Genomic DNA, 26,286 nt, shown 5'->3' on the forward strand with positions numbered 1-26,286 from the left:
CTTGCAAGTGTCTCACTCTCACCAGGTGAAACCCTTGGTCAAAAAAGTTGTTGAATTAGCTCAGAGTTTGACTTACTTGGATTGATGTATGTCTCAATTGGCGAACGTCGTCGTTTATAGCTTTTGCCTACAGAAACCATCAATATCACTCTTGTATGATACATTCAACACAAGAAAGTCATGATATTGCGAGTTAACAAATTACAATTAGTGACAGTAAGTCATATAAAAAAGAGTCTTGTAGCGATAGTCTTCACCCATCCTCATCTCATCCTTGCAACTCAGCCCTAAACTCGTACTCTCCTGGTCGTTCCTCAGTAGGGAAACACCTGATCTTGGTTGCCTTTCTCTCAGCTTCATCCACAGTGACCTTCTTGGTTGCGCCAGCAATAGCAGAGAACGTCATGACACGCTGTGCATCTGTACCATCACTGGTCATCGCCTGTATACCGTAGTAAACACCAATTGATGCAATGACAAACGACACGGCATAGACAGCCACGAGAATAGACCATCCATAGTCGAAAAAGTTGGCCTTGCGGCGTCGCTCACATGCGTAGTTGGTTTCTTCGCCGCCGACGCCAGTGCCGGATAGTTTGGAGGGGTCAGCTGCCCAAGCGACAGCGAGAAACTGGGGGTCGGAGAGTAGCGAGATAATGAGATCTTCATAGGTGCGGCTCACTTCTCGCTGGAAGTCGTGGATTGCAAGACTCTCGTGTCGGTCGAGAAGATTTGTTGTAGTAATTGCGCCGTCTGCTAGCACGGTACCTTGAACCTTGACGTTACCGAAGAGCATTTCCCGGAGGCGTAGTCCCAAACTGTGAAATGCAGCAATTCGACGATACCTTGCGTAGTCTTGGCGAGGGCTGACATAGTTCTTCTCTGGCTCAGCGACGTTTCCATCGGCTGTTCCATCCGTGGACTCATTGGTCCAGCTGCTCCACTCTGTGTCGATGATCTTTTTCTTGTAGTCCCTTTCAGTAATGTCGTACTTTTGGAATCCTGCAGTGTAGTTGAATGTCACAGTATAGTTCACTTCCCAGTGATCACAGGCAAAGATGACCGGAGTGTAGTCGTCGTACCATCCATCAGTGTTCTTGTCCTTTGCATGCTCCTTTGTGTGGTCCTGGACTTCAGCGTAGCCGATCCAGATGCTGGGCTCAGTCCTAAAGACGCCGAGGTTCTTGGGGAAGTCAGGGCCATCTTCCTTAGAAGGGATTCCACCGACAGTGAGGTTGTCCATTTGTGGTCGCATGTATTCTCCGAGATCGGTATTGGCGAGGTAGGTGTAGTTGCCATCAGGTACCAGGTGACTGAGATTGAATGGAGCTTCTGCATTTCCAAACTGCTTCGTCTTGGATCCAACGCCGCGAGCAAGTTCCTCGCACTTGTATCCAGGAGCGACGAAATGGATGGTAGTGGAGCAATCCCAGCCCTCTCCGCAGATTTCCTTCGAGATGTTGGCCTTGTATGTTGTCTGACTACTTGAGAAGACACCAGCAGCGATACGGTCCAGAGAAGACGATGGAACGTTGTAGTACTCAAAGACGTTGTCATTGGTCTTGGCGTCATCTGCGAGGTTACCACCATCGGCCGTCCAGTTGTAGCCAGAAAGAGAGCGACCGTTCAGAATCTCGCCATCGGCTTTCTTGGGGGTCTGGAAACTCTCTTTTGCTTCGTTGCTGAAGTTTAGAGTGCGGATGGAGGGACACAGGGTGTCTTGAACGCTTTCGCCAGGAACGACGTATAACGTAGCTGAGGTAAGGATAACAACGGCCGGGCTAAACCACATGTAGAGAGCAAGAAACATGACAAACCAAGACTTTGCCCAGGCCTCGCGGTTAAAAAGCTCGACGAGGTTATGGGTGGCGCCGAATAGGGAATCGACTGCATGAATTGAAAATCCCTTCTGTCCCACGGCTCGCCATGCCACTTGTTGATGGGCCATGACTACCGCGAGGATAAAGTTGGCGTTGGCGATAAAGGAAATAAGTTGACCGGCTCGAAGCATCCATTGTTGATTCACTGCTTCGCGGCCATCGAGGTAATTGTAAAAGAAATGATGACCGATAGCAGCGGCAACTCCAATAACCAAGCAAGCAATCATAGACCACTTGCTCTTCATCGCCCTATACAAAAACGGTCCCTTCGGCTGAATGGCATTCGTCTGCCGATTGACGACGTGAACATCGGGTGCTTTCTCGTAGGATACATTGACGGGGTCATGACCCATTAGTCCCCTATGACTGTCAAAGGCGCGATCGAAGCCGGGGCTGTCTCGAAGGTTGGGGCTTTGCGGGTCAAGCCATGGTGAAGCGTTGTGAGGAAACGTTGCTTGAGAGATGGTTTCCGGTGATACAGCCTGCGCGGGTTGAAAGTGGCCTATCGATGGCTGCGGCGACACGACATGCTGCTGTTGCTGAGGATAGTTGGGAGGATAAGCATAAGCATGCTGTCCCTGGCCTTGTTGCTCTGCCACGATTTTGTCTTCCATTGCAGCGCTATTGTCTACAGGTACGGTGGCATATGCAGGTCCGTCTGACGAAGAACCCAATATTCTCGAGAAACCCGTCATGGTTTCGTGGGAACACGTCGGTAAAGAATTATATGCGAGCTGGCCCGTGGCGAGAACTAAAGAACTTTTCTTCCTTTTTTTCCCGTTGTGTATAATATTACAGGACGTGCTTCGTTGTACGCGAACTAAACCTGCAACTAAAAGAAGAAAAATAAGCTGCATGCATATCCAAGACGGTTCAGCCCCCAAAGCCTTGCATTTGTAGGTCTGCAGCCGGAGACACATCCCAGTTCTGGAAGCTCGGCCGACTAATTATCTCGAAGGATTCCGCCATGTTATTCTCCTTTTGGAAGGAAATCCAATTGAGGGATAGTCGTAAGACGGATTTTCCGATGCATCGTCTGACTGAGTTTCTCAGGTGCTACTTCGTAAGTCTAATAAGGCTGGCAACAGGGACCAGTGTCATGGAATCGAGGTCTAGGCTGGCCGAGTGCAACGGTACTGGAAATCTGGTTAGGAAAAATACATAGTCGTCATGGGTCCATGTAATTTACAAGGCCTGAAACGAGGCTTTGAGGATAAACGGGACGAGGACAGGGCTTGAAAGTCCTAGCTCAATAATCTTGGCTCTCAGGCTGCCAAGAGTTTCTGACAATTGGCAACAGGCTCTAAGACAGCCTGATTCAATACGTATCTCGGATATCAATTTAACCCCATCCCCCATCTTCGATATATGAAGGTGATCTGCAAACATGGCGTTCAGTAATTACTCAACATGTGGCAAGCTCTTACACTCCAACTCAACTTTAGGAAGTGCACACCTGACACTTTTCTTTTTTCGCATTCGTCTCAAAATTAATAACGCGGTTCCAAAATGGGTTCTTGGCATCTTTTCTTTTTCCTCCGTCTGACATGACAGGGCTTATCACTGGTCAAGATCCGGGTCACTGCAACTTTTAACCTTTGGCGAATTTATCGTCGCAAGGACTGGGGAAATTAAAGCTGACATGCATGCATAGACCACCGTTTTCCAAGACAAACTCTGAACACAGCATCTTGTCGAGGAGACTGTCTTTCATTTGGAACTTCAGTCTGCCGCAATTCAGTCTCTCTCGCAAACGACCCACAGATGTCTCGTTGGTTCATCTCTCTTCGCTAGACTGGACGAACGGGTACGTTACCCGTATCCCTTCAGGCCCAGACTGTTGGAACGGGTCGCGTCTAACCAACTCTATGTCTTAGCCGCGACAGGGAAGTTCGTGACGGCCCGCCATGTGCGAGGCGGAATCTTTTTTGATTGGGTCAGTTGGAGGTAAAGTCTACTTCGGACGGAGAGACGGAACAGTATATTGCCCGTGTGTCCGTTTCAGACAAGTTGTTTAGGGTAACAGGTCGAGATTTATTTCACTTAACGACAAGTTTAAGCAATTTTATTATTCAGTCTCACCAGTTGGCTCTTTTTCCTCTCTGTCGTATTTTCCATTTGGCTATAGGAAATAGTATATCTTGAGTAAAGCAGTTATCAATTAGTTATAGACTTTATCTTATAGGTTGCTTTGAGATTGAACCACTTGTCAAACTGTTAATGTGTCGACATTTTCGTTGTCACGCCATGTAACAAATTGTAGACAAAACGCACTCAAAAAGAAATGTCCTAAAACCGCATAGATCACTATTATCGTGCTTGCCCTTGCTATCAGAGACTGTATATTCAACACACTTTGAGATTAGATATCCCGCAGTGGTATGTCTCTCGACCACGTGACATTGATGCTGATTACGAGGTACATTGGAAGAATGGCTCTGATACCCCTCCTTATCTTTCATACCGACACACCGTTTCCGCGTCGCTGTAATAATGGCAGAACTAAGCAGCCTTGGTCCAGATTCGTCGCGTCGCATTTCCCACACAAGGGACCGTGGCACTGGTAGTCATCATGAAGATGAAACCGAACCCACACAGAACATCAACGAGCCCGGCATCGACTACCCAGAGGGGATGAAGCTTTGGCTCATCATGCTCTCAGTAACCGCTGTTCTCGTCTTGAGTAGCGTGGACATGAACATAGTAGCAACTGCAGTCCCGAGCATAACAGATCACTTCCACACTGTAGCCCACATCGGCTGGTACTCATCTGCCTTCAGACTTTGCGTCTGCGCATTCCAATTCATCTTTGGAAAAGCATACAGACTCTTCTCTGTTAAGCGAGTGTTCCTCCTCGCCAATGCGATATCTATAGCAGGATCGATCCTGTCTGGTGCAGCTGCTACGTCTACTATGCTTGTCGTGGGTCGAGCTGTTTCTGGTCTCGGTGCTGCAGGTTTGTTCGCGGGTTGTTTTGTCATCGTGGTGCAGTCGACGCCTTTACGTCAAAGGCCCATGTTTCTGGGTATCATGGGAGCCGCTGAAGGTCTTGCGACAATTGCTGCGCCACTCCTTGGAGGTGCTCTCCAGACTTTGAGTTGGCGATGGTGTTTTTATGTTAACGCACCAATTGGATCCATCACGTTCTTGGTCTGTATGATGTGCTTGCCAGATACTCAGAAGCCTATCGAGATTGTTCGGTTGACCCTAAGAGAAAAGGTGGTCCAGCTGGATCTTGTTAGTAACGTGCTCCTTCTGCCAGCGCTCACGAGCCTCTTCCTCGCCTTTTCATGGGCCGGCACGAAGTACTCATGGACAAGCGGTGAGGTGATTGGACCACTAGTCACGTTCGCTATTCTCTCGATCGCATTCATTATCAATCAGCTCCGTCAAGGCGAGACCGGTGCTCTCCCTCCTCGTTTGATGAAGCATCGTAGCGTGGTGGCTGGTTTCATCTTCATGTTTTGCATCAACAGCACCGGTGTAGTGCTCGAGTATTACCTCCCTACTTACTATCAGCTTGTGCGTGGATACACACCCGTGAAGAGTGGCTACATGATACTTCCCATTATAATTGCGGCAACTATAGGATCGCTGATTCATGGCGCTGGCACGAGTGTATTTGGATACTACACTCCATTCATGATTTTGGCTTCAGTAATCATGCCAATAGCGATTGGTCTTATAACAACGTTCGAGATCGACACGAGCATGGACCGACTTGTTTCTTATACAGCATTGTCGGGGTTGGCATATGGCATAGGCTTTATTGGTCCCCAGACAGCTGTCCAGACAGTCTTACCTGCCGAGGATGTCCCCCTCGGGTTATCCATCATGCTATTTGCGCAATCCTTTGGTCCAGCTGTAACAGTTCCAATCGCGCAAGTGCTGTTTACAAACCAATTGTCAACCAATCTGGAAGGGCTTGCACCAGGCTTGAGTCATCGAAATATCAGCAACAGTGGACTTTCCGAAATGGTAGCAAGCGTACCAGCTTCAGACACGACAGCAGTACTTATTGCGGTCAACAAGAGTCTTAACCAGACGTTCTACTTTATCACAGGACTGGCCTCGGTAGCTATAGTGGGAAGTTTGTTCACCACATGGCAATCTGTTAAACGGTAGTATACACGAATAATTTCCATTTTACTTGGTATATTATTACATTCGGCCGTGTCTATTAGGTCTCTTTCATACTTGACCAGCTCGTCTCATGAAATGAATGCCGCCGATCGATCAGCCACTTTCGAATGCCTGTTTCGATTCTCGCGCCATGGTGTTTTAGAAGCCATGTTACCGGGGCGAGGCACTCCAGGGAGAGACTGCCGAAATGGCACCGTGCCGTTCATCTGCACTCAAATCCAAGTCAAAAGGGAGCCAACAAGGTTAGACTCGAACGCGAAAGTGACCTATCAGATTCTTGTAGCCACTACAGAACCCAGCGTTTTCAGCGACATCCATGGCTCAAGTTGTCGTAGGTGAAGTACCGTATCAATGGATCGAAGCTAACCAAGGACTTGCTGTGCGCAGGAATGATATGGACGGGCGTAGTGATTCAGGCTTTAACTGTTCCCGTACCAAGTAGGGAAATTTATCACGGGCTAGGACATCGCTAAAATAGGCATTATGTTGATTTCTCGGGCTCTGCTCTGCAAAGAACCAGCCCCTGACGCTAAAGAGTCTGCAATTCCGTTTCCGGACGATTAACTAACGCCACAATATCCAGGATTGCATTCCAGATGTTGGGCACACTTAACCTGGGCACTAAAACCAATCTATTCCCGTGCCACTTGTTCTCTCAGCTTTTTGGCTTTCTTATTGTCACATTTGTCATCAAATATGCTGAAGACATGGCAGTTTCGAAACTTACTGCGATTATTATTATAACATTTCTTGGCGGGTCAATAGCAGAAACTCCAGAAATCGAGACACTTCCAGCATGTGGAGTAAGTAGTTCTTCCTTAGTGAAGCAAATGTTCAGTCAACTGATGAGATAACACAGGTGAATTGCCTTAGGGACATCTTTTTGAGGCCGCAGTTTGTGCACCAAACACAACAGCAGCTCTGCGATAATACCGAGTTCATCATATCAATAGGCACCTGCCTGAGAGAGAACTGCAACGGTACAGAGAAGCAAGGTAGGGACTAACTATTTTCCCATGTCATCGTAACCACAAAGAAATATATGCTAACGGGAATGGTTGGTGATAGCGTTTTTGGATGCTGCGTCCAAGAAATGTGTGATACCTGCTCAAGACGCGACAGTAGCGTTACGTGCTTCGAGCCTGGTCATATTCGGTTCTGCTTTGGGAGCCTACATTCTACGGCTGATATCAAAGTGCATCTACAAGTCAGAATGGGGCGCCGATGACACGTTCATGTCACTTGCTGCAGTACGTCTCGCTTGAGCATAGGCAACTATCTCTACAGTTACGAAGGAGCAGTATACTGACTGAGGAGACAGTTCCTTATTATCCCTCTTATTGTCCTGCTCCAATTGAGTAAGTTTGTATTCGAAATCTCTCGCGTGGAGTGAGGTACTGATTGACAACTGTTTAGTGGTTTCGGAAGGAATTGGTCGTGATTTACGCACCCTCAAAGATGAGCAAATTGTGTTTTGCTTCCAAGTAAGTGATGTTCTACTCTCAAGCCGAGTCAAATTAATCATTATCCAGATGTTCTTCTTTCAACAAGTGACATACTTCATCGTACTCGGTTTGGTGAAAGCTTCTGTTTTAGTTTTCTACCTTCGGATCTTTCCAGACCACAAGTTCCGAATCGCTGTCTGGGTTACCCAATTTGTCAATCTCTCTTCGGCCGGGCTATATGTGATTTTAATCCTTCTTCAGAAAAACCCGATTTCCTTGAATTGGACGGGATTGTATAAGCCAAATCACCATGGAGATGTGTTGAATGATAAGCTATTGTACTTGACTCATGGCATTATCAGCATGGCATTGGACATTTGGATGGTCATATTGCCTTTTACCCAGGTCTACCACTTGGGAATTAAGCTGCGCAAGAAAATTGGCGTGCTTGCTATGTTCAGTTGCGGAATTCTGTAAGTTCCTCAGCATTTTATATTCATTGCTTATCCGCCAGACACAGCTGCTGACAACTTCAGACTCGTAGGAACTAGCATAATCAGATTCTACTATCTGGTAAAATACCAAGTAGCGAGAGATGCTGAAGGTAAAGAAACATCTGCCCGAGCCCACCCTTGAACGGTATTAACCAGTGGTACCAGAAGCTGTAAAAGCGGTTATGTGGGCTAATATCGAACTCTGTATGGGTGTTGTGGTAGGCTGCATGCCCAATATTCGACAACTGACGCGAAGAGCCCATCGTTTTATAATTTCGCGAAGTGGCCACAGCAATATGGATCCAGAACAGAACAGTGGTATCTTCAGGCAACGATCGTTGGCGTATATATCCAATGAGACGACTGTTGTTGTCGGGGAAGAAAAAGGAACAGGTGCAACAGCATCTAGTTTTTCTACATAATACGAAACAGGCGTCTATTAAAAACAGAACGGATAGAGCAATTGACACATAATACTGTAGCGTCGACGATACTTGGACCCTGGGAGGGGGTTAAAATTGCAGTGAAAAACAAGACCCACCACACAATCTTGCCACGCAACTCGTTACCACGCTATGCCGTTTTCACTCGCGGTCCTATGTAGTGATCTATGATAATAGCGTTACGAAGTTATCTTTTACTCATTTATCTACTTAGCACTTTAGTCTTACTTGACAAGATTTAGCTTAACTGTTGAGCTTTATGTGAGCAAATGGAGAGATTCCGTGGAGTTGTAAAGAGTATAGGGCAGTACCCGAACATTTTGAGACCACTAATCATCGGTGAGATGGCCGAGTTGGTTATGGCGCCAGGTTAAGGTTAACCTTAACACCAATTTCCTGGTGGAGCAATCCTCCTGGGTTCGAGTCCCAGTCTCATCAGTTCTTTTTTGGGCGTTCACAGTACCATGACTTCAGTCTTCTTTTCTTCTTCTTTTTTAATGATTCAATGGCGGAACTAATCTGAACTCCTGGATATAACAGATAGCTATAGGGAATATAAAGAAAGGTTGGAATGTACTAGCTAAGAGCTTTGCCAATGAGATATCGCAATGTAATCTACCAGCTCATCATGATAAAACTTGGGAAAGATATCTGCAGCGTATTTTCTAAAGTCTTCATCCGAATTGCGATGGAAGAACTTGACATACTCACGGTATTCCGGGTACCATCCCGTATCTTCCCAATCCACTAACGCTTGAATCTTTCCGTCTTGCACCAGGATATTTCTGGGCGCTAGATCGCAATGGGAGAAAACAACACGATGGTCAGTTTGCAGTCGTCGAGAGAACACTTCGTGGATGAGTGATGGTGTTGTCTCATACACGGCTGATAGCAAGTACTCGTTGAAAGCATTTTCATCGTGGCAAGGTGGGGAGTGATACGTATGTTAAGATGTGGCACCGACTGATGGTAATTTGCAGCCAAACGATGCTCAGCCGTGGTGATAGAGGCTAGTATCAACTGCAAAAACCACAAGGTCGTGTGGCCCAATGGCAAGGCGTCTGACTACGAATCAGAAGATTCTGGGTTCGATCCCCAGCATGATCACGAGTATTGAGACACATCTTCCAGATGTAAATGTCCGATTAATCCTTTTATTTTTTTTCGTTCATAGATTGGGTTTAGCGCCTATTGACAGAGGTGTGGATGGTGAAGCAGATAACGGTAGATAGTCATAGATGGTTACTTTGCATTCTATCGATACTGGGAATGACAGCTAAATAGTAGTAGAGATGGCAATGCCGTAACAAAATAATGTTCAAGTACTTGCGATGCATGCATCAAGTCCAAGATTCTGCTTAATCTCTCTCTATCGCCACTGCTTTGTTACAGGATCAAGTAGTTCCTTCTCAGCATTCCTCCAACTCTCAATCACGAGGTCTCTCTTCTCCGCTGACCTCGGTGTAATCTTTGCTGGGAATTCCTCCGCCATGCAGACAAAGCCCTGCGTCAACTTATCAGGATCAGGCAGGATTGGTCTTCCCATTTCATCCAGCGCAGGCTCAATATTAAATGCCCACAGAATCCGCGACATGCCCAGAAACAAGCTTCGCTCCGCTACATGGATCCCAGGACAAATACGACGACCTGCACCAAAAGTGAATTGATCTCGCTTCGAGGCATCAGGGTTGGCTGCGGCGTCTGCAAGGCTTTGAAAATCATCGAGGTACCTCTCAGGGTTGAACTGTCGAGGGTTGGGATAACGTTCAGGGTCCATGTGAATACCCCACACGTTGTTCAGTACACCAGCTCCTTTAGGGATGAGGTAGTCATTGTAGATATCGTCCTGCGTGACCGCGTGAGGGACTGCTCCAAGAATAGTCGTGGGCATCCACCGAAGAGTCTCTTTCATGCATGCACGGATGTACTGCAGACTTGACTCATCATCCATATTAGGCATTTGCGCGTTGCCAACCACCTTGTCAATTTCGTCTTGCGCCCTTCTCTGTATATCAGGGTATAGCAGCATAGCTTGCACAAAGGCGTAAAGCGTGCTGGATGTCGTGTCTGATCCAGCCTCAAGGAGTGTTCCAGAGATATACGCAGCTTGGTCGTCATCAAATTTGTTCTTTTCCTGAGCTTCAGCCAAGCCGACACAAAAACATGGCTTGATACTTCCGTTGGCGATGTCCTGCTTTGCCTTCAGCCAATGGCTCAGATACAAAGCCTTCTCTTTTTTATGAAGTTCCTTGGCTTTCTTCTGCACCGGGAGCAAGAAGTCTGGTAGTCGTCTAAGGATGGGAAAAGTATCCAGCAGAGCGGCAATACCTGTTTGATTGATCTCTGCAAAATCGGCAAACCCATCAAATAACTGCATCAACTTGGGATCTTGGTATATGGGTGAGCGCCAGCCAAATACCATTGTGGTTGTGAGAGCATTAGAGTATCGTCGAATGCTTTGGAGAAATTGATCTGGTTGAGTGACTAGTTCATATAACATTTGCTTGTTTTCGAGGTCTTGGTATGGTACATAGCTCTTGGCTGCTGTGACGTTGAGAAGGGAATGAACAAGTTTGCGGAACTGCCGATTTGTGTTAGATTTTTGATAACGACGGTGACCCTGTTGAAACCCACCGATCGCCAAGTCTGACCATAGCCCTTTAAAGACGAACGTTAGTTGGTGTAAATGGCTGGATGGGAGTGATACGAACCATCATTAGTAGACGGAGACCACCACTACCGAGTACCTGACCAACGTACATTTCCTGTCGATCGGAATAAATGCCGCTCTTCTTGTCTAAAAGATCTTTGACGGCCTGAGCGCTCGACAAGACGATGAATGGCTTGGTTCCGAGAATGAGGCTGTAGACGGGCCCATACTCATCTGCCCACTTGCGAAATTGCAGATGAGCATCGCGCTTCGGCATCTGGACTACAGTTAAAGACTTCCGTATTCAGGGATGAACTAGATAACTTACTAGGTGAATGTTGCCCAAGATGGGAATGGTAGGTGGCCCAGGTGGGTAGTCCTTGGGTCTTCTGCCAGTGAAGAGAAGGCGAACCAGGACAGCACCCAGCGCCAGAAAGAATACTTGCAGAGTGAACATTGTTTCGGGTTTGTGTTAGCCGATGAACTGATACATTTGCACCGTCGGAAACGGCGCGTCCTCTCGCTATTTTATAGAACTACTGTCCGTGATCATGACGGACGGAAGGGTGTGGGATAGTACATCAAGGATCGAGTTCATGTTTCTCCTTGTATGTCTGGGGAAGATGGTCCAAGGTACTTCTCCAAATGGGGTTACACTACGTACTGGCTTTGGTGGCTGTCCCTCTCGTTATGATTCGTCTCCCACATCTACTCCGACGAGACGATTGTTCATCCCGACTCCACTTCCCCGCGATCTACAGTTAGCGAATCGGTCATGAAGCCGGCGCGACGTAATTGCGGAATCACGTACCTTGATGCATAGAACCTCGTTGTCTCCTCAAGCTAACAACGGCATTTTCTCCCACATAACCATCCGAATCGATGTCAGATATTGCTCCTATATCACGCGCCACTTATGCATGCTCGCAATGCTCCAAAACGTACAAACGACGTGAACATCTGCATCGCCACGCAGCCTCCCACAGCGCAGTCCGACCCTACCGATGTGGGACATGCAATCAGTCTTATCAGAGACCCGATGTTCTTCGGAGGCATTTCTTGACATGTCAGGCCAAGGTCCGCACGGGAACATCGCTTGTTACCAATCGTCGGGCATGTGACTTTTGTGTCCGACAGAAAAAGGCATGCAGTAACGGCCAGCCATGCTACCATTGCCGTAGCAAGTCTGTCGAGTGCTCTTACTCGTTTGATGCTGGCGTAGTGCCAAGAAGTAATGCTTCTAGCATGATAATGGACACTCAGACTTTAGCAGTGGTTGAGAGCACAGTCGAGCCTCCGAACGTGGTGTTTGGAGATGATTCACAATTTGACTATCTTGGGAACTATACGTCGGTATCGGACATGCTAGAAGGCTCGTATAGTAACCAGGACTGGCTAGACTTTGTCAATCTAACCACTGGCCACGTCCAATTACTAGACGGGAACAGCCAAACTCGACTTGACAACTACAAGTTCCATTTCCTTGATAACTTCACCAGTAGAAGTGGACTGGTAGACTCATTCGACTGTGGAACTCATGATCAGAGGATTGAGGTAGTCAAATCCTTCTTAGGAAGCGAAAATCGCACGGGTTCCTCGCCAAACTTGCACGATCCACTTTCCATCCAAACTCATCAGATCTTGCTGGGCATCAAGGAAATAGTCACAACTAAACCCCGTAACAGTGTGGTTGAACTTGAATGGTCACCTATCCTAGAGCAGATATGCGTGCAGTTCTTCTCTCCTCGGAACCTTCGGAAGTTTCTCGCATTGTACTGGCACATCTGGCATCCCAACGTCAATTTTGTTCACAGACCTACGTTTGAACCAGTAAAAGTAAAGTCCACGTTGGTAACTGCCATGGCACTGATTGGTAGGTTGTTCCTGGTCTGACTACGGCTCTATGACTGACTCAAACAGGGGCAAGTGTCTCCCCTGATGCGGCAGACAACGAACAAGCCAAAATGTGGTTCAACTCCGTTGAAGAGATGATCTTTACCGACGACGACTTCTGTCACGACCCTCAAGGTAATCAAGACGCCCCGTTCCTGGATTCAGCAACGAATATCTCAAGAATTCAGGCTCTCCAGGCGGCGTACATGGTGTGTTTGTACCAGGGCTGGGAAGGCACTGAGGCGAGCAAGAGAAGAATCCGTCGATTCCGCTTTAGTACAGTCATATCGGTATTGCGATTCAATGTACATACTAGAAAGAGAACTATGCACTGACAAGTGTTTAGATGGCAAGAGACTTCGGCATCATATCGGCAAAGCACCCAGGTTACTCAACAATGCTTTGCAATGACTTCGACTGGGAAGGCTTTGCAGCGAGAGAGCAGCTTATAAGGTAGGATCAATAGTGCTACCACTCGCTATGGGTCGGTTACTGATTTCGCGATAGGGTGTTTCTCTGGACATATCTACTCGACCATGCTTTTGTCATCTTCAACAACCTGCCTCCCAGGATGGTTATTAAGGAAATGAGTATGCATATGGCATCACCCGAGGCGGCCTTTCAAGCTACTACTAGTGAAGATTGCTACCAAGAACTATGCAATTGGCAATACCGATCTGCGCCAATACGTAACATCACCTTTCGTCAGGTCGTAGAGATATTTTGCAAGAATCCTATCCCCGATGAGATGCAGCGATATTTCGCTGACCTGGGACCACTGAATCTCTTTGCCGTTGTATCAGGTATGTTCTGAGTAGCCCAGGTTGGAACCTTACTAATTGGAAATGCCAGCCTTCCATGCCTTGTTATTCCATCACCAAAACTCATTTGGCGGCCACGATCAACTCCAGGCTGTCTACAACGCACTGAGTAACTGGAAAATGGTTTGGGAAACCTATTCAGATGAGCTTTCCTTCTCTCCGCCACACGTTATGGTGGACAAACAAAATGTCTCACCAGCCGAGCTTTGGAGGAGAGTCGGGTTTATGCAACACTCCCCAGAGTACTGGCTACTTGCCAAGTTACTCGTTGATCGCCTTTCCGCACCCATTGAAACAATGACTAACCCTGAAGACGCTCTGCTTGACGCGACTACAGTAACTCAAGAGCCCATATTGGCGCGATATGACCAGACGAGTATGCTTCAGGTGAACGACTTGATTACAGGCTTTCAAAACGTCCATATTCGTTAATAGCCGCTAAAACGTTACTGGAATCTGAGATCAGGAAGCCCTGTCCAGGTCCCTTCACTGTCCCCCCTTCCCCAGATTCCTTATGCGGAGTAGCGGAAGATCAACAAGTCAACCCCCACATGGCCTCCGACCGGCATTTTGCATCGGCAAATACATGATTCATGCCAAGGCAAAGCGGCGCAGCTTTCAATTTACCTTAAATGAGATGAGAGATGGTCATGATCAAACTAACCTGAACTTCCCCGCATTATTCCCACCATGTCGCGAACAACAACAGCACTGGTCGCACCCAACCTTGACGGACAGTTCAAACTTGAGCAAGTCCATCTATACTCTTTACAACCCGATGAGGCACTTGTTGAAATCCATGCTTCGGGGGTTTGTCACACAGATCTAGCTTGTGCTAGTGGAAAATTACCATGTGGTAAGAACGCTGTCCTTGGCCATGAAGGTAAGCCTAAATCTCGGTTATGTGTGAGTAAATAGCACTAATATTATCTATCGTAGGCGGAGGCGTAGTAATCGAGACAGGTTCCAGTGTCACGAACGTTACAACAGGTGACAAGGTGCTGCTATCCTTCTCATCGTGCGGGACTTGTCCAGGCTGTGTATCGAGTCATCCAGCGTATTGTTACGAATTCAACCTCTACAACTTTGGCGGGAGGCGCGCGGATGGCTCAGCTACCATGTTCACCATGAAAGAAGGCCGAAAGCGCCCCATGCACAGCCGGTTTTTCGGTCAGAGTTCCTTCGCAAGACACACTATAGTTCACCGAACAAGCATTGTCAAAGTCCCACAAGAAACACCACTCGAGCTCTTTGCGCCTCTTGGGTGCGGCATCCAAACTGGTGTCGGAGCCATATTCAATACCCTCAATGTCAAACCTGGAAGTTCTGTCGCTGTGTTTGGGGTTGGATCAGTTGGTTTGGCAGCTATCATGGGTGCCAAAGCTCGAAAGGCGAAGACCATTATCGCCATTGACCTTCAAACTCAACGACTTGAACTGGCCAAAGAATTGGGCGCGACACATGTCGTGCTTGGACCAGATCAGGACCATATCATTGATAGCATCCAGGATATTTGTCCACCAATTGGTGTTGACTTTGCTGTTGACTGCACTGGTGTTCCAGCCATCATTGAAACTATGGTGGCAGCACTCGGAATGAGAGGAAGGGCTGCGACTGTTGGTGCGCCTGGTGGAATGGCTACAGCTAAAATCGACATCATGAGCCATCTAACGTATGGAAAAGAATATGTTGGGTGCTCTGAAGGTGATAGTAACCCAGAAGTTGTAAGTTATTCAGAAAAACGCCAAACATTCAGTGATACGACTGGCACGGACGGATTTCGTCTTGCACTCTTGCTAATACAAAATACTGACTTTCACTCGATGTTAGTTAATCCCTGAATTGATCGACATGCACTCCCGCGGAGAACTGCCTCTGGAGAAGCTAGTCAAGCAGTATCATATCGAAGACTACGAAAAGGCTTTTGCGGATATGGCAAGCGGGAGCGTGATAAAGCCTGTACTGACATGGGAGGGTCTGAAGCGAACCAGCCACATGTGAAGATGCTCAAATAACCTTGTTCTATGTTTTAAATTTGCTTCAACTGTCACAATATCATGCGTGATTGGAGCGAAAGATATTAATCATTATTATATCTGAGCGTTATAATAAACTGCCTCAGTGTCTATCAATCTAAAAATGCTGCATGTCATATCTCGGAGGCATTTCATCGTGTCCCTTGTTCAACTATTCGTATCTAGCTTTTAAGCCAAGAGCTTCTCAACAATGGCTTCAACGGACTGCACAACAGGATACTTGGGCATGTTAGGCTTGTAGACAGCCTGGCACACGCCGTTAAAGTCACTTCGTGTAGCCTTCTCGAGGGTAAGCTCGTCACCAGGGACACCAAGCTTGACCAACTCGCCAGTCTTCTCGACGGTATTCCAGCCAGGGCCAGCAACAGGGTTCTTGATCCAAGCGACGAACCACTTGTGGATGGAGTCGGCAAGCTTCTGCTGGGCAGTGGTGACGCCCTGTAGAGACTTGAAGCACTCGTTACCACCGTGGAAGAAAGGAACTTCGGTTCCGTGGGTAGGAGCAGTGTTGGGGGGTCCGACGACGTTATCGTAGGCACCAAAGAAGCGGTAAACCCAGGTCTTCTGCTGCTGGCTGCGGAGATCAAGGAGATAATCGACAGGGCAGTTGAAACGGGCGTCACCGTACTGGATACCGCTGCGAAGAGACTCGCTGGCAAAATCAGCAGGGTTGTAAGCCGAAATGAGGTCAGCGTCGGGAATGTGAGCGCTGTCAGCATCAAAGGTGTTGATCCAAGAGCTAAAGTCACTGTTCTCAGCACCGTAGACAAGGCTGAAGATGGTTCCCTCGCCGTTGGAAGTACCAGTCAGCAGAGGGACCTGAGAAGCGTAGCCGCCGGAAGCAAGACGAGCGGGGTAGTCGGAGAATCGAGTAATGTCGTCAATAACGGGGGTGAACCAGGTGTTGAAGGTGGAGTTGAAGTTCTTGGTCTGGAAGTCAAACAGGTTGACGTTGCGGAGACACTCGAGTTGAGCGTTTCCGGCCTTGGGGCAGCCAACTTCCTCGGCGACAGCGTTGAGAGCCTCATCGACAGGGGCATAAGCGGGGCCTGAGACAGCGTTGGCGCTCATCTCGACAGCACCCTTGAGGAAGGTCTGAGGGTGGTTCCATAGGTAGTGGTCGACCTGAACACCACCAGAGGAGTGGCCACCAAAGACAATGTGGTCAGGGTTACCACCGAATGCTGTACAAAGTCAGTTTCATGTAAAATTATCGGATAGCGATGCCTGCTTACCCTTGATGTTCTTGCGGACCCAGTCAAGAGCCTTCTCGACATCCAGAATGCTAAAGTTCTGGGTGTCATTGGGCTTAGCATCCTTCAATTCAGAAGAGTGAGGTGAAGCAAAGATGCTCTCACGGGTGTTGAAGTTGACATAGATAACTCCATTGCGGGCAAAGTTTGTGCCCTGGATCTGGGGGTTACTGCTAGAGCCAGTGACCATTGCACCGCCATACATGTAAACGAATACCTAGGAGATGTTAGTCATTGTTCCGATCGTCATGCCGTTAGAGTGGGACTTACAGGCAGGTTCTTGCCATCTTTGGGGGCCCAGATGTTGAGGTTCAGACAGTCCTCGTCTTGGCGAGTGAAAGCATCACTGCTGATAGCTTGAGGACATGTTGGTCCATAAGCCTTGGCCGTGAAACGTCGGGTAGAGTTGGGGAGACTCTGAGGTGCCTTCCATCTGCAGGGTGTTAGTCTATCTTAACCTTATTCTGGCAATGTATTCGTGATCTTACCTGTTCTGTCCACCAGTGGATGCAGCAAAAGGCACGCCCAGGTAAACAGCGTTACAGTGAGTATCGCGGAAACCCTCAATATTTCCCTGAGGGATAGCAGCTGGGGGAAGAGGTGGACAAGGAGGGGCAGGAGGAGCTGCAACGACACAGGAAGAAGCCAGGGTCAAACCCGTAGCCAGACTGAGGATGGTGTTATGCAGGACCATCGTGAGGATTATCTTCTGCCAAAGGAGGTTAAGTGAGATGCGGGAAGAAGGCAGAAACAGGCTTTGGGCTGAAACAGAGAGGTGGATGATAGTCGATGTGATGTTCCTGCTTCCTGCAAGCCATTTAAAAGAGAAAAAAGTGACGCAGTGGCGCTGAGGAATAAGGCGGAATCTCCGAAAAGGGGGCGGGTTGCTAACTTATTGGAGACGTTGGAGCGGGCTCGGCAGTGGAGTCGACAGCAAAGAACCCTTGTTGGATGCATGGTCTTGTCAGAACCATAACCTTGTAGAGACTCAGATCAACCGCAACCACGTGGTATCAAAGATAAATGGTTCGTCTTCATTAGGCAGGTCTCGTTCCGCGATACTACATCAAATAATAAATATCGTAGCATTACCCAGATTTCTCAGATCTAGACTTGCCCTGCAAGGTCACAGCATAACATCCAATGCTACGCAAATCCCCTGTCCGGATGAAGCGGACTTTATTGCGGCTGTCGGACCGGCGTAGTCAGGTTAGTGCCCTGATACTAAACTATTTGTAGTTTGGCGACCGGGCCACGGTGATGAAATAAATTTGAGCTATCGATTGGTTTTTGAACGAACCCTGAGACATAGAAAATGTTTTATGGCGTTCTCGAACGTGAGAGAAAGAAAAAGGGGCCCTCGTCTAGTGGTGGCGTTCAATATTGCCGTTGAGTTTTGACCCTGCGCTTGACACGGCTCTGGACAGAGAAAGGCCGTTCTAAGAGTTTGACATCCAGCTAAAAGCATCGGATATCGCAACAAATTCCACAATCAATCTCAAACAAAGTTCATGTCATCGATGTGCCATGCGTAGGATCTGCCCCATGCCATGCTGTCGCAGATCAGTTGCATCATCTTCCCACGATCGCAAATCTTGAGGTGCAGAAAAAATGCCATGGGTAGTTCGCCGAAAGAGGCACGGATCGGCAAACTCGCCCCTGGCTTGTCCTTGGTGTTCGGCGTACTGGAGCGACTCATGTCTGGCACCTCGCTTAGATGGAAGGATTCAGTTATCTTATCAAATTTCTTTAGTGCCTCTCTCATTCATGGACTCTGTCCAATGCCATCCTATTACCTAACACACATGGTATTTTAATACATGTGTTAACCTCACTGGAATTTGATTTCCGTAACCAGCCACTAAGTGAGTTGGAGGGACGGATAGAAATACCCGGATCATCAGAGTGGCTTGATAGGCTGTTTTCGTTACATCACGGAGATCATCTTCTCGTGTTTCCGTGGAAGAATCTGCGCCAGGGTCCGTCGCTGCGGAAGGGGCTGCGCTAGATCAAGCGGGACTCGTTAACCGAACACGCACTCGGCATGGCTTGCGAAAGTTTTCAATATTCCGCACTCGTTAAGATCTACTAAACGAAAGATGGCACTGTTATTCAATAATTCAGTCATGATATTGGTAATAAACAGCCGAGGAACATGGTGCCCAACGCACTTAGCTTCGGCCATACGAGACCACATCCCCCAGACAGAACACGACGGCCCTGAGCTAGTGCTGTGCCAAGTTCCATAATTGGGAGTTGTGACAATTCGTGACAGGAACTGTTCCACTTGGCACGCATTTTGACTTCGGGGCTAGCTGCTAGTTTCGTCCAGTGCTTTGCTCCACGACATTAACGCATTCTGGGTGCTGGAAGCGTTGCCATCACACATAATGAGCTGACGGGAGTCTCCGAGGGATAACGCTTTGACAAAACCCTCCGAGGTGGTGCAGAGGAGAATTTGAGGGTGTGCATGGGTCAGGGGCCGCTACCGTAGAGCTGGGAATAATCAGTTAACTACCTGCATGCCCTCCTTCGCTTTCTTCCGTCTGAAAGTTTAAAATATTTTGTTCATCTTGGCGATTTGACGTTGCAATGGCAGAGGGTCTCGGTCAAGTGGTAAGTTTTCCTTTGGATCCCAGATCCTCGCAGTTGATGCTCCATTTATTTGGTGTCTTTGCTTTTTTTTACACTACTGACACCATATTCTTCTAGGTGTCTTGGTACATCTCTACAGTGGTTGCTTGCATTTTCTTAGTCCTTCGTTTGTGGATTCGTGCCCGTAAGCTCGGGTCTCTGCAAATTGATGATGCCTTCATTATTCTGTCTGCATGCTGTTTGATAGGCGATCTTATTATTCAGCAGCACATGTGGAATCTGGGTATGGCGAATATTCCTGGTGCGACACCTGAACAGTTCAAGGGCATGATGCAGGTAAGCTTTTTTGGGTTTGGGTATGATGTTTGCTTTTGCTGACTTGATATAGATGATCGTCCCCGGATCCATCCTATATGTGACCTCACTATGGGCTATCAAGATTGCTCTCGTCCTCTTCTACAAACGACTCGCCGCTCCTGGAACGAGATTACAGACTATTTACAACATCACACTCGGACTGTTGGTGTGCTTTTGGGCCGCCATCTTCTTTCACATCATCTTCCAGTGTTTCCCTCACGACAAGCGATGGTCACAGGACCCGGAGTGTAGGTTTCACGACCACTGGACGAAGGAACACATACTGACGATAAGCACAGACCAATGCGATCCCAAGGAAGCTGAGAGGAATTACTGGTTGACTGTTATATGTAAGTACTATCACTCATTACCATGTTCAATTAACAATACTAACTAAACGCAGTAAATATCGGCACAGATATCGTCAGTAAGTATAAGTAACGGCTGCTCTTGCTGGACCTACCTAACACAGTACAGCTATCAGTTTGCCCATCTCTATGGTCCTTCAACTACAGATGAAGACGAAGCAAAAGATTGGTGTCGCTGCCATCTTTGCCCTTGGTTTCCTTGTGGTTGTTGCTAGCAGTATGTCTCCTCTCCCCAAAATGTCAACTTAGCTAACCTTGCAGTCATCCGAGCCTACTACTCCAAGAAGAACGAGACCATGTTGACATGTACTGTTTCCATGATCGAAACAGCCGTCGCTATCATCGCCACTTGTCTACCTCGTAAGTCAACTACAAAAGCACATAATAGTACCTCACTAACCTCTCTCTCAGCCCTCCGAACCCTCTTCCTCGGCCAAATGTCCTCAGCCCGAACAGGCTCCAACTACGCTGGACGCTACGAACTCTCCTCTACAGGTCGAAACCAAACACGACGAACGAACCACAGCCGTATCACCACCAATGTAATCGGTGGTACACAGAATAACGATTCACAAGATGAACTATTCAAGGAGTCAGGGATGTCGATAACGGGACGAAGTGCGGCGAGCTCGGATAAAACACCTGGCATTACTGTCAATACGACAATCCTTATGCATCACAGTGCTGAGGATGAGGCCCGAAGATCGCAAGCGAGGGTCGATCAATTTGCTTAGACTTTCTTTTTTTCGACTTAAATCATAATTACTATAATTGACAACTCACTTTAGAAAGCAAATATTAGTGTTGCGTTGTCACCCCTTCCATAACAGGCTAGTACTGTATAATATCTCCATTTAACTGTTGAGTAAGAACACCTGTGGCTCATTGATCGTTTGTATTTGCATACTGGAACATGGAATCAACATATTAAGCTCATTCATTCTATAAATGGGGTATTGTGTAATGACTGTACCAATACTATGATACACTGCTAGAACATGCCAAGGTCTCTTCAATAGGTCTCAACACCTTCTCCCACACTTCTTTTAGAAACTCTGCACTGCGTAGATTTACCGAGTTGTCAACAGTGTAGTTCACACACTTGCCAATAGCATTCGCAACCTTTTCTCCATATTCATACACAGCATCCTTCTGCCACCGACTCGCTGCTGCAAAATCAGTGAACTCATGTCGTTTTCCGTTATCAGTAAACGTTGCCCAGAACGACTGTTCCTCGAGGCTTTTACGAAAAAGCAACTCAAGCAAAATTATACCAAGAGCAAGGAATGTTCCTTTTTCTTTCTCCTTCTGAAACTCTATTGTATGTGTTGATTCAAGCGCTGCATGGATGGAGGGATGTGATATGAAGGGCTGGGGTGGACACCCTGGAGTTTGCAGTATAACGAGTGATGATTTAAGTGGTTTCTCTGGGATCCACGAGGGGCCAAGCTTGAGGATGAGCATGATAACTGTTAAGCCCAGGTTTAGCCGAAAGTCTCGCGGGTACCGTTCGCTAAGGAATTCCTCAAAAGTTTGCATCTCGTGACGCTCTGGATAATTCACGGTATCAAGATGCAGGAATAACTTGGCGTCTGATAGCTTTAAGAATCCCAGACACGATTCTTGACTTGGTGTCTCGATGGTAAGACACATGTCGCTGATTGCTTGATCCATGCGGTTAACAGCGGTGGGAGTAGTTGGAGTTGCAACCGGTTCTGGGGGCAAGCTGAACTGGACCTTGGGACTCCATGAATTCTTCGTACTGTCTTCTTGTTGTTGTCTAAACATGGGTCAGTAAAACTCTGACGATCATTTTCGAACCACAGTGTAGAAACCATCCCTTATCCTTGCGTAAAGAGTAGAACGCACCTTTTCTTCAGTTTTTCAGGTGCTCTTTCAAGGCCTTTGTCGTATTTATTATTCACCTTGGCACTGTTTGGGTCCGACAATGAGAACAATGTTGACGGCACTAGTCTGCTGATGCTCTTGCCTTGTTTCCTCATGTTCTTGGATATACGTTTCCTCAGAGAGTTTTGCGTCAAACATTCCAAGTCAGCTTGGGTAGGAATCGTCGTTGGTTCAGAAGTTAATTCGTTTAACCGTTGCATCTCGATTTGCGTTACCACCTCGAGTTTTAGATGCTGATTCCTCGCCCCATTTAGAAGGAGTCTCATATCCGACCCTTCCGTAGAGATGCCACACGAATGACAACTATTAAGATTGCAATTGCAGATCCATTGGCTCTTGAAGCCACCAAAGACGGACTCCGCCTGTTCTTGATGCTTTTTGAGAGATCTGACCAGCTTTGACGTGTCTTTCGTCGGTGTTTGAAGAGAGGATCGACTCATGTGGAGTTGTGATGACATACTGAGGTAGTTGCGTAGTTCTTCGTTCCTCTTCTTAATAGTTCCAAGTAGTTCGTCTTTTTTGTGTGAGAAGCTAATTCTAAGCCTGAAAATAGTGCTTTCCAAGTCTGTGCTATCCAATTGATAGGCCTTATGTCACTCCGTTAACAGTTTTCCACCTTTCATGGATGGAACTCTTACCCTTTCAAACGGCAGCATATTACTTAGCTCCTTCAAGGCGTCGATGATATCCTTTAATTGTCTCATGAACCATGAAAGATGAGAGGGGTCAATCCTGTTGGCGAGCATTGCCTGAATGCGGAGATCATGCCAGAGGCTCGGATTCGTGTTGTATCGAAGAACTTCCAGATCCTGATTTGAAAGCTCCTGAAGCGGATCCAACAGAGCAACAATGGCCTGATCGAAGTATACACGCTCTGTGTAAAGTCGTGCGATGAAGTCGTCAAACGAGGTCTGGAACTGCCACCAGGACTGAGCATCCTTCACAACCCCTCTCAAGTCTTTAGCAGCATCGCAGACAATTGGAAACAATCCAAGCACCACACCAGCGATTTCAAACCCAGACATGGCGTGATATGACCAGCGTGTCCAGCTATAAACAATTAAGTTACTGATGATTATATGCGATTAACTGCAACCCGAGCCTGAGTGCGGGGTAACGACATGGCATGGTTACAGAAGAAGTAATATTCTGACGTAATCAGTTTATCTGGTGAGTTGGGAATTCTTCTCTTCCTGGCTGTTGAGCCTTTAAGATATCTAAGTTATGCCTTTGGAAGATGAAATACCTTGCGTAACTGATTGTACACTAGTCAATTGTCGAATAGTTTAGCCAGGTACTACTACTCTTTCAGAATGGGGCAAGAGAGTTCTGAGGGTGTCCCCGCTCCAACGCTTGTTACATTGAGCAAGAAAAGCTTTGCCGCCTTGGACCAGGCGATAGCTTACACTACGGACCACACCGACCCTGATTTGAGAGTCACATTGGAAGATGAACGAGGGCGACTCAGAGTATGGGCATCGAATCTGGGGGCTCTGCAGCAGGAAACCTCAAAAAAATCCCTCGATTATCGGCTCAGAGATGCACCTCTAATGCGAACGACTGTTGCCTTGGGACTGGAGAATCTGCATGCTTCAGCCGATAGAGGTGAGCTATACTGTACGAGCTCTGATCGTTCACTAGACTAGCTAACATTTGTACGCTCATCCAGCACTAGCTATCATCAATGGCAGTGTACCAAACCGATCAGCGGTACTTCCGTCAGATGATGGTGACACCAAGACTATCAATGAACTTGATGAGCTTCTCGCTGGAGTTCATTCAGCTATCAATCACCTGTTTGGGATATCCATTCTGATCAGGAAGCAACAGCCCAGGGGAAGACTCCTTAATCTCGATGATTTCACTTTGGAGAGTTCACAGGACATCACATATGTGGCTGACAGGTTCCCCAAAGCAAAGTCGAATCTTTGGCTGGCAAGGCGGCTGGGTAATAACATAAGTAAGCAACGGAAGATTATTCAGTATCGGCAAGAGCATCGCGCAAGTCTCGCAAAGGAATCTGAACAGCCTGGTGTCGGAGATACAGCCACCGTCGTCGCTACTACCTATCACGAGATAGACAACCTTGAATTATCAGACCAGGTACCAAAGGGTGTTTCTAGTAGTGGTATGTCAGCATTCACGTCCGCAACGTCCTTTCAGAGTTTGGGGAACGAAGAAGGTATGGGGCGCCCGATTCCCGATCTGTCAGACATGACTCTTGATGGGGTGCAACTTGAATACGGGGAGCCGTTCGAGTGTCCGTATTGTCGGACCATACAGGTCGCGGCGAACCGGTACGAGTGGAAGTCGGTAGCACAGATGCAACTGTCAAGTTCTATGCTAACATTAATCTCAGGAGACATGTCTTCACCGATCTTCAACCGTATATGTGTACAATCAAAGATTGCAGAAGTGGTAACAAATCATTCTCAACTCGAAGTGAGTGGTTCGAGCATGAATCCACCGTCCATCGTTGGCAGTGGGAGTGTAGCTGGTGCAACTCGCCCAATAGCACGTTTCCCAGCTCCGATGACTTCAAACGTCATCTCAACAAGTCTCATCCGGGAATGGTGACAGAAGCTCAGATGCCCTTGATTGTCGATGCGTGTGAGCGCCCTATAAGAACGTTCAACTCCGGTAGCTGTCCGCTCTGTGAAGACTGGAAACCAATGTCTGCAAACAACAATGCAAAAGGGTTTAGTCGTCATCTTGCCAGGCACCTACAGCAGCTTTCACTTGCGTCGATACCAATCTCAACCCCTGGCTTGGAGATCAAAATGAGCGACGACGCGTCCGATGTTGGAGGCAGATCAAGTATGGAGTCTATTGATAAAGAGGATCTACAGAAGAATGCCCTCGCGCGTGGGAATTCGGCGCTACTGTTTCTGGCGGCAAAAAACGGAGATCAAGATATGATCACAAGCCTACTAAAGACGGGCGTTGATGTGAACATGACAGACGAGAAGGGAATAACACCACTGTCCTGGGCAGCCAAAAATGGCCATAGTGCTGTTGTCCGGATACTTCTTCGCAGCGGTGCTGATATTGGGGCAAATGATGCTAAAACCTTTTTGACATTGGCCGCTTTAGAAGATAATGGTGGCCCCATTGTTTCAGCACAAGCGACCTCAAGCTCTACTATACTTGACGATACTAACCGTTGGTTAAAGAACCGACTGGCAGAAGTTGAATTACAACCACAGCCGTATAGACTGCATCGACAGACATTTGGGCAGCAGGTGGAACAAAGTGAAATACTATCACAGCAAGGTGAGCTACTACTAGAGTAAAGTGCACCTCAGGGGCTAAACCACAGCGAAGAAGACATGACAACGAACGAAACTACTCTATTGAAACTGGTAGCGGAGAGGAAAAAGACTGCAGACGCTGTTGCAGCTGAGGAAGCCGCGCGGGAGGAGGCTTGGAAGGAGCTCGGAGCAATGGTTGGAGAAGGAACTAAAGCTAAACGCGGGGAACTTGAGAGAGGAGCCGAGCAGGGTAAAATCCGATTCACAGATGCAGTCGGTCGCAAATTCATGTTCCCATTCCATCTTTGCGCCACCTGGCAGGTACATAAGTATAGCATGAAACACGAGACAACGAAGTGATGCTAACAACATAATAGGGCATGGAGGATCTTATTAAACAAGCATTCGTGCAGGTTGATGTGCTTGGGCCTCATGTAATGAAGGGCCATTATGACCTTATTGCACCTGGTGGTGAGATTATCTTGCCGTCAGTCTGGGAAAGTGTTATACAGCCAGATTGGGCTATTACAATGACAATGTGGCCAATGGATAAATTGCCACCTCTAGGTCCTCGTGTATATAAGACTGGGGCCAAACCTTAGCAATCTACAAGTCCATTTATTTATGATCAATTACCAACATTGACAGCGATCCAAGTACGTAACAGGGACGCGGTGTTTTTGAAGGTGAGGGAGTTAACTTTTTGTTCAAGATTCTTCTTATCGAGTACTTCCTAAGGGTCTATGATA

General features: G+C 47.4%; 11 protein-coding genes and 2 non-coding genes across 13 annotated transcripts; 8 read left to right on the top strand and 5 right to left on the bottom strand.

The window, feature by feature from the left end:
* Positions 1–268: 268 nt before the first annotated feature.
* On the bottom strand, positions 269–2,575 carry FGSG_11391 (uncharacterized protein; the record flags this gene model as incomplete). Its single annotated transcript, XM_011327540.1, has 1 exon — positions 269–2,575. One exon carries the CDS (start codon positions 2,573–2,575, stop codon positions 269–271), a length of 2,307 nt encoding a protein of 768 aa, XP_011325842.1.
* A 1,798-nt stretch (positions 2,576–4,373) lies between these two features.
* FGSG_13971 (uncharacterized protein) lies at positions 4,374–6,005 on the top strand (the record flags this gene model as incomplete). Its single annotated transcript, XM_011327541.1, has 1 exon — positions 4,374–6,005. One exon carries the CDS (start codon positions 4,374–4,376, stop codon positions 6,003–6,005), a length of 1,632 nt encoding a protein of 543 aa, XP_011325843.1.
* Positions 6,006–6,339: 334 nt separating this feature from the next.
* FGSG_13972 (uncharacterized protein) lies at positions 6,340–8,104 on the top strand (the record flags this gene model as incomplete). Its single annotated transcript, XM_011327542.1, has 8 exons — positions 6,340–6,461; positions 6,607–6,826; positions 6,883–7,018; positions 7,092–7,273; positions 7,345–7,381; positions 7,440–7,507; positions 7,730–7,941; positions 8,005–8,104. 8 exons carry the CDS (start codon positions 6,340–6,342, stop codon positions 8,102–8,104), a joined length of 1,077 nt encoding a protein of 358 aa, XP_011325844.1.
* Positions 8,105–8,743: 639 nt separating this feature from the next.
* Positions 8,744–8,843, top strand: FGSG_20791. The gene has a single exon. It is a non-coding gene; the product is annotated as a tRNA-Leu (tRNA).
* A 597-nt stretch (positions 8,844–9,440) lies between these two features.
* On the top strand, positions 9,441–9,512 carry FGSG_20792. The gene has a single exon. It is a non-coding gene; the product is annotated as a tRNA-Arg (tRNA).
* Positions 9,513–9,774: 262 nt separating this feature from the next.
* Positions 9,775–11,512, bottom strand: FGSG_11389 (uncharacterized protein; the record flags this gene model as incomplete). Its single annotated transcript, XM_011327543.1, has 4 exons — positions 9,775–10,986; positions 11,040–11,063; positions 11,117–11,332; positions 11,384–11,512. 4 exons carry the CDS (start codon positions 11,510–11,512, stop codon positions 9,775–9,777), a joined length of 1,581 nt encoding a protein of 526 aa, XP_011325845.1.
* Positions 11,513–12,306: 794 nt separating this feature from the next.
* On the top strand, positions 12,307–14,201 carry FGSG_11388 (uncharacterized protein; the record flags this gene model as incomplete). Its single annotated transcript, XM_011327544.1, has 5 exons — positions 12,307–12,928; positions 12,976–13,157; positions 13,295–13,401; positions 13,456–13,751; positions 13,801–14,201. 5 exons carry the CDS (start codon positions 12,307–12,309, stop codon positions 14,199–14,201), a joined length of 1,608 nt encoding a protein of 535 aa, XP_011325846.1.
* Positions 14,202–14,459: 258 nt separating this feature from the next.
* On the top strand, positions 14,460–15,770 carry FGSG_11387 (uncharacterized protein; the record flags this gene model as incomplete). Its single annotated transcript, XM_011327545.1, has 3 exons — positions 14,460–14,652; positions 14,709–15,493; positions 15,600–15,770. 3 exons carry the CDS (start codon positions 14,460–14,462, stop codon positions 15,768–15,770), a joined length of 1,149 nt encoding a protein of 382 aa, XP_011325847.1.
* A 203-nt stretch (positions 15,771–15,973) lies between these two features.
* Positions 15,974–17,752, bottom strand: FGSG_11386 (uncharacterized protein; the record flags this gene model as incomplete). Its single annotated transcript, XM_011327546.1, has 4 exons — positions 15,974–16,989; positions 17,041–17,275; positions 17,329–17,491; positions 17,547–17,752. The coding sequence occupies 4 exons, from the start codon at positions 17,750–17,752 to the stop codon at positions 15,974–15,976; spliced, it is 1,620 nt and encodes a 539-aa protein (XP_011325848.1).
* Positions 17,753–19,650: 1,898 nt separating this feature from the next.
* Positions 19,651–21,112, top strand: FGSG_11385 (uncharacterized protein; the record flags this gene model as incomplete). The annotated part of the gene is made up of 8 exons (XM_011327547.1): positions 19,651–19,674; positions 19,771–19,989; positions 20,042–20,258; positions 20,310–20,360; positions 20,414–20,437; positions 20,488–20,595; positions 20,640–20,738; positions 20,790–21,112. 8 exons carry the CDS (start codon positions 19,651–19,653, stop codon positions 21,110–21,112), a joined length of 1,065 nt encoding a protein of 354 aa, XP_011325849.1.
* A 244-nt stretch (positions 21,113–21,356) lies between these two features.
* Positions 21,357–22,744, bottom strand: FGSG_13973 (uncharacterized protein; the record flags this gene model as incomplete). The annotated part of the gene is made up of 2 exons (XM_011327548.1): positions 21,357–22,158; positions 22,248–22,744. 2 exons carry the CDS (start codon positions 22,742–22,744, stop codon positions 21,357–21,359), a joined length of 1,299 nt encoding a protein of 432 aa, XP_011325850.1.
* Positions 22,745–22,879: 135 nt separating this feature from the next.
* FGSG_13974 (uncharacterized protein) lies at positions 22,880–23,311 on the bottom strand (the record flags this gene model as incomplete). Its single annotated transcript, XM_011327549.1, has 1 exon — positions 22,880–23,311. One exon carries the CDS (start codon positions 23,309–23,311, stop codon positions 22,880–22,882), a length of 432 nt encoding a protein of 143 aa, XP_011325851.1.
* A 288-nt stretch (positions 23,312–23,599) lies between these two features.
* Positions 23,600–26,090, top strand: FGSG_11383 (uncharacterized protein; the record flags this gene model as incomplete). Its single annotated transcript, XM_011327550.1, has 6 exons — positions 23,600–23,891; positions 23,956–24,583; positions 24,646–25,559; positions 25,653–25,858; positions 25,915–26,008; positions 26,050–26,090. The coding sequence occupies 6 exons, from the start codon at positions 23,600–23,602 to the stop codon at positions 26,088–26,090; spliced, it is 2,175 nt and encodes a 724-aa protein (XP_011325852.1).
* Between the last annotated feature and the right edge of the window lie 196 nt (positions 26,091–26,286).

Source organism: Fusarium graminearum, chromosome 3 (assembly GCF_000240135.3).
Source record: "Fusarium graminearum PH-1 chromosome 3, whole genome shotgun sequence".
NCBI lineage: Eukaryota > Fungi > Ascomycota > Sordariomycetes > Hypocreales > Nectriaceae > Fusarium > Fusarium graminearum.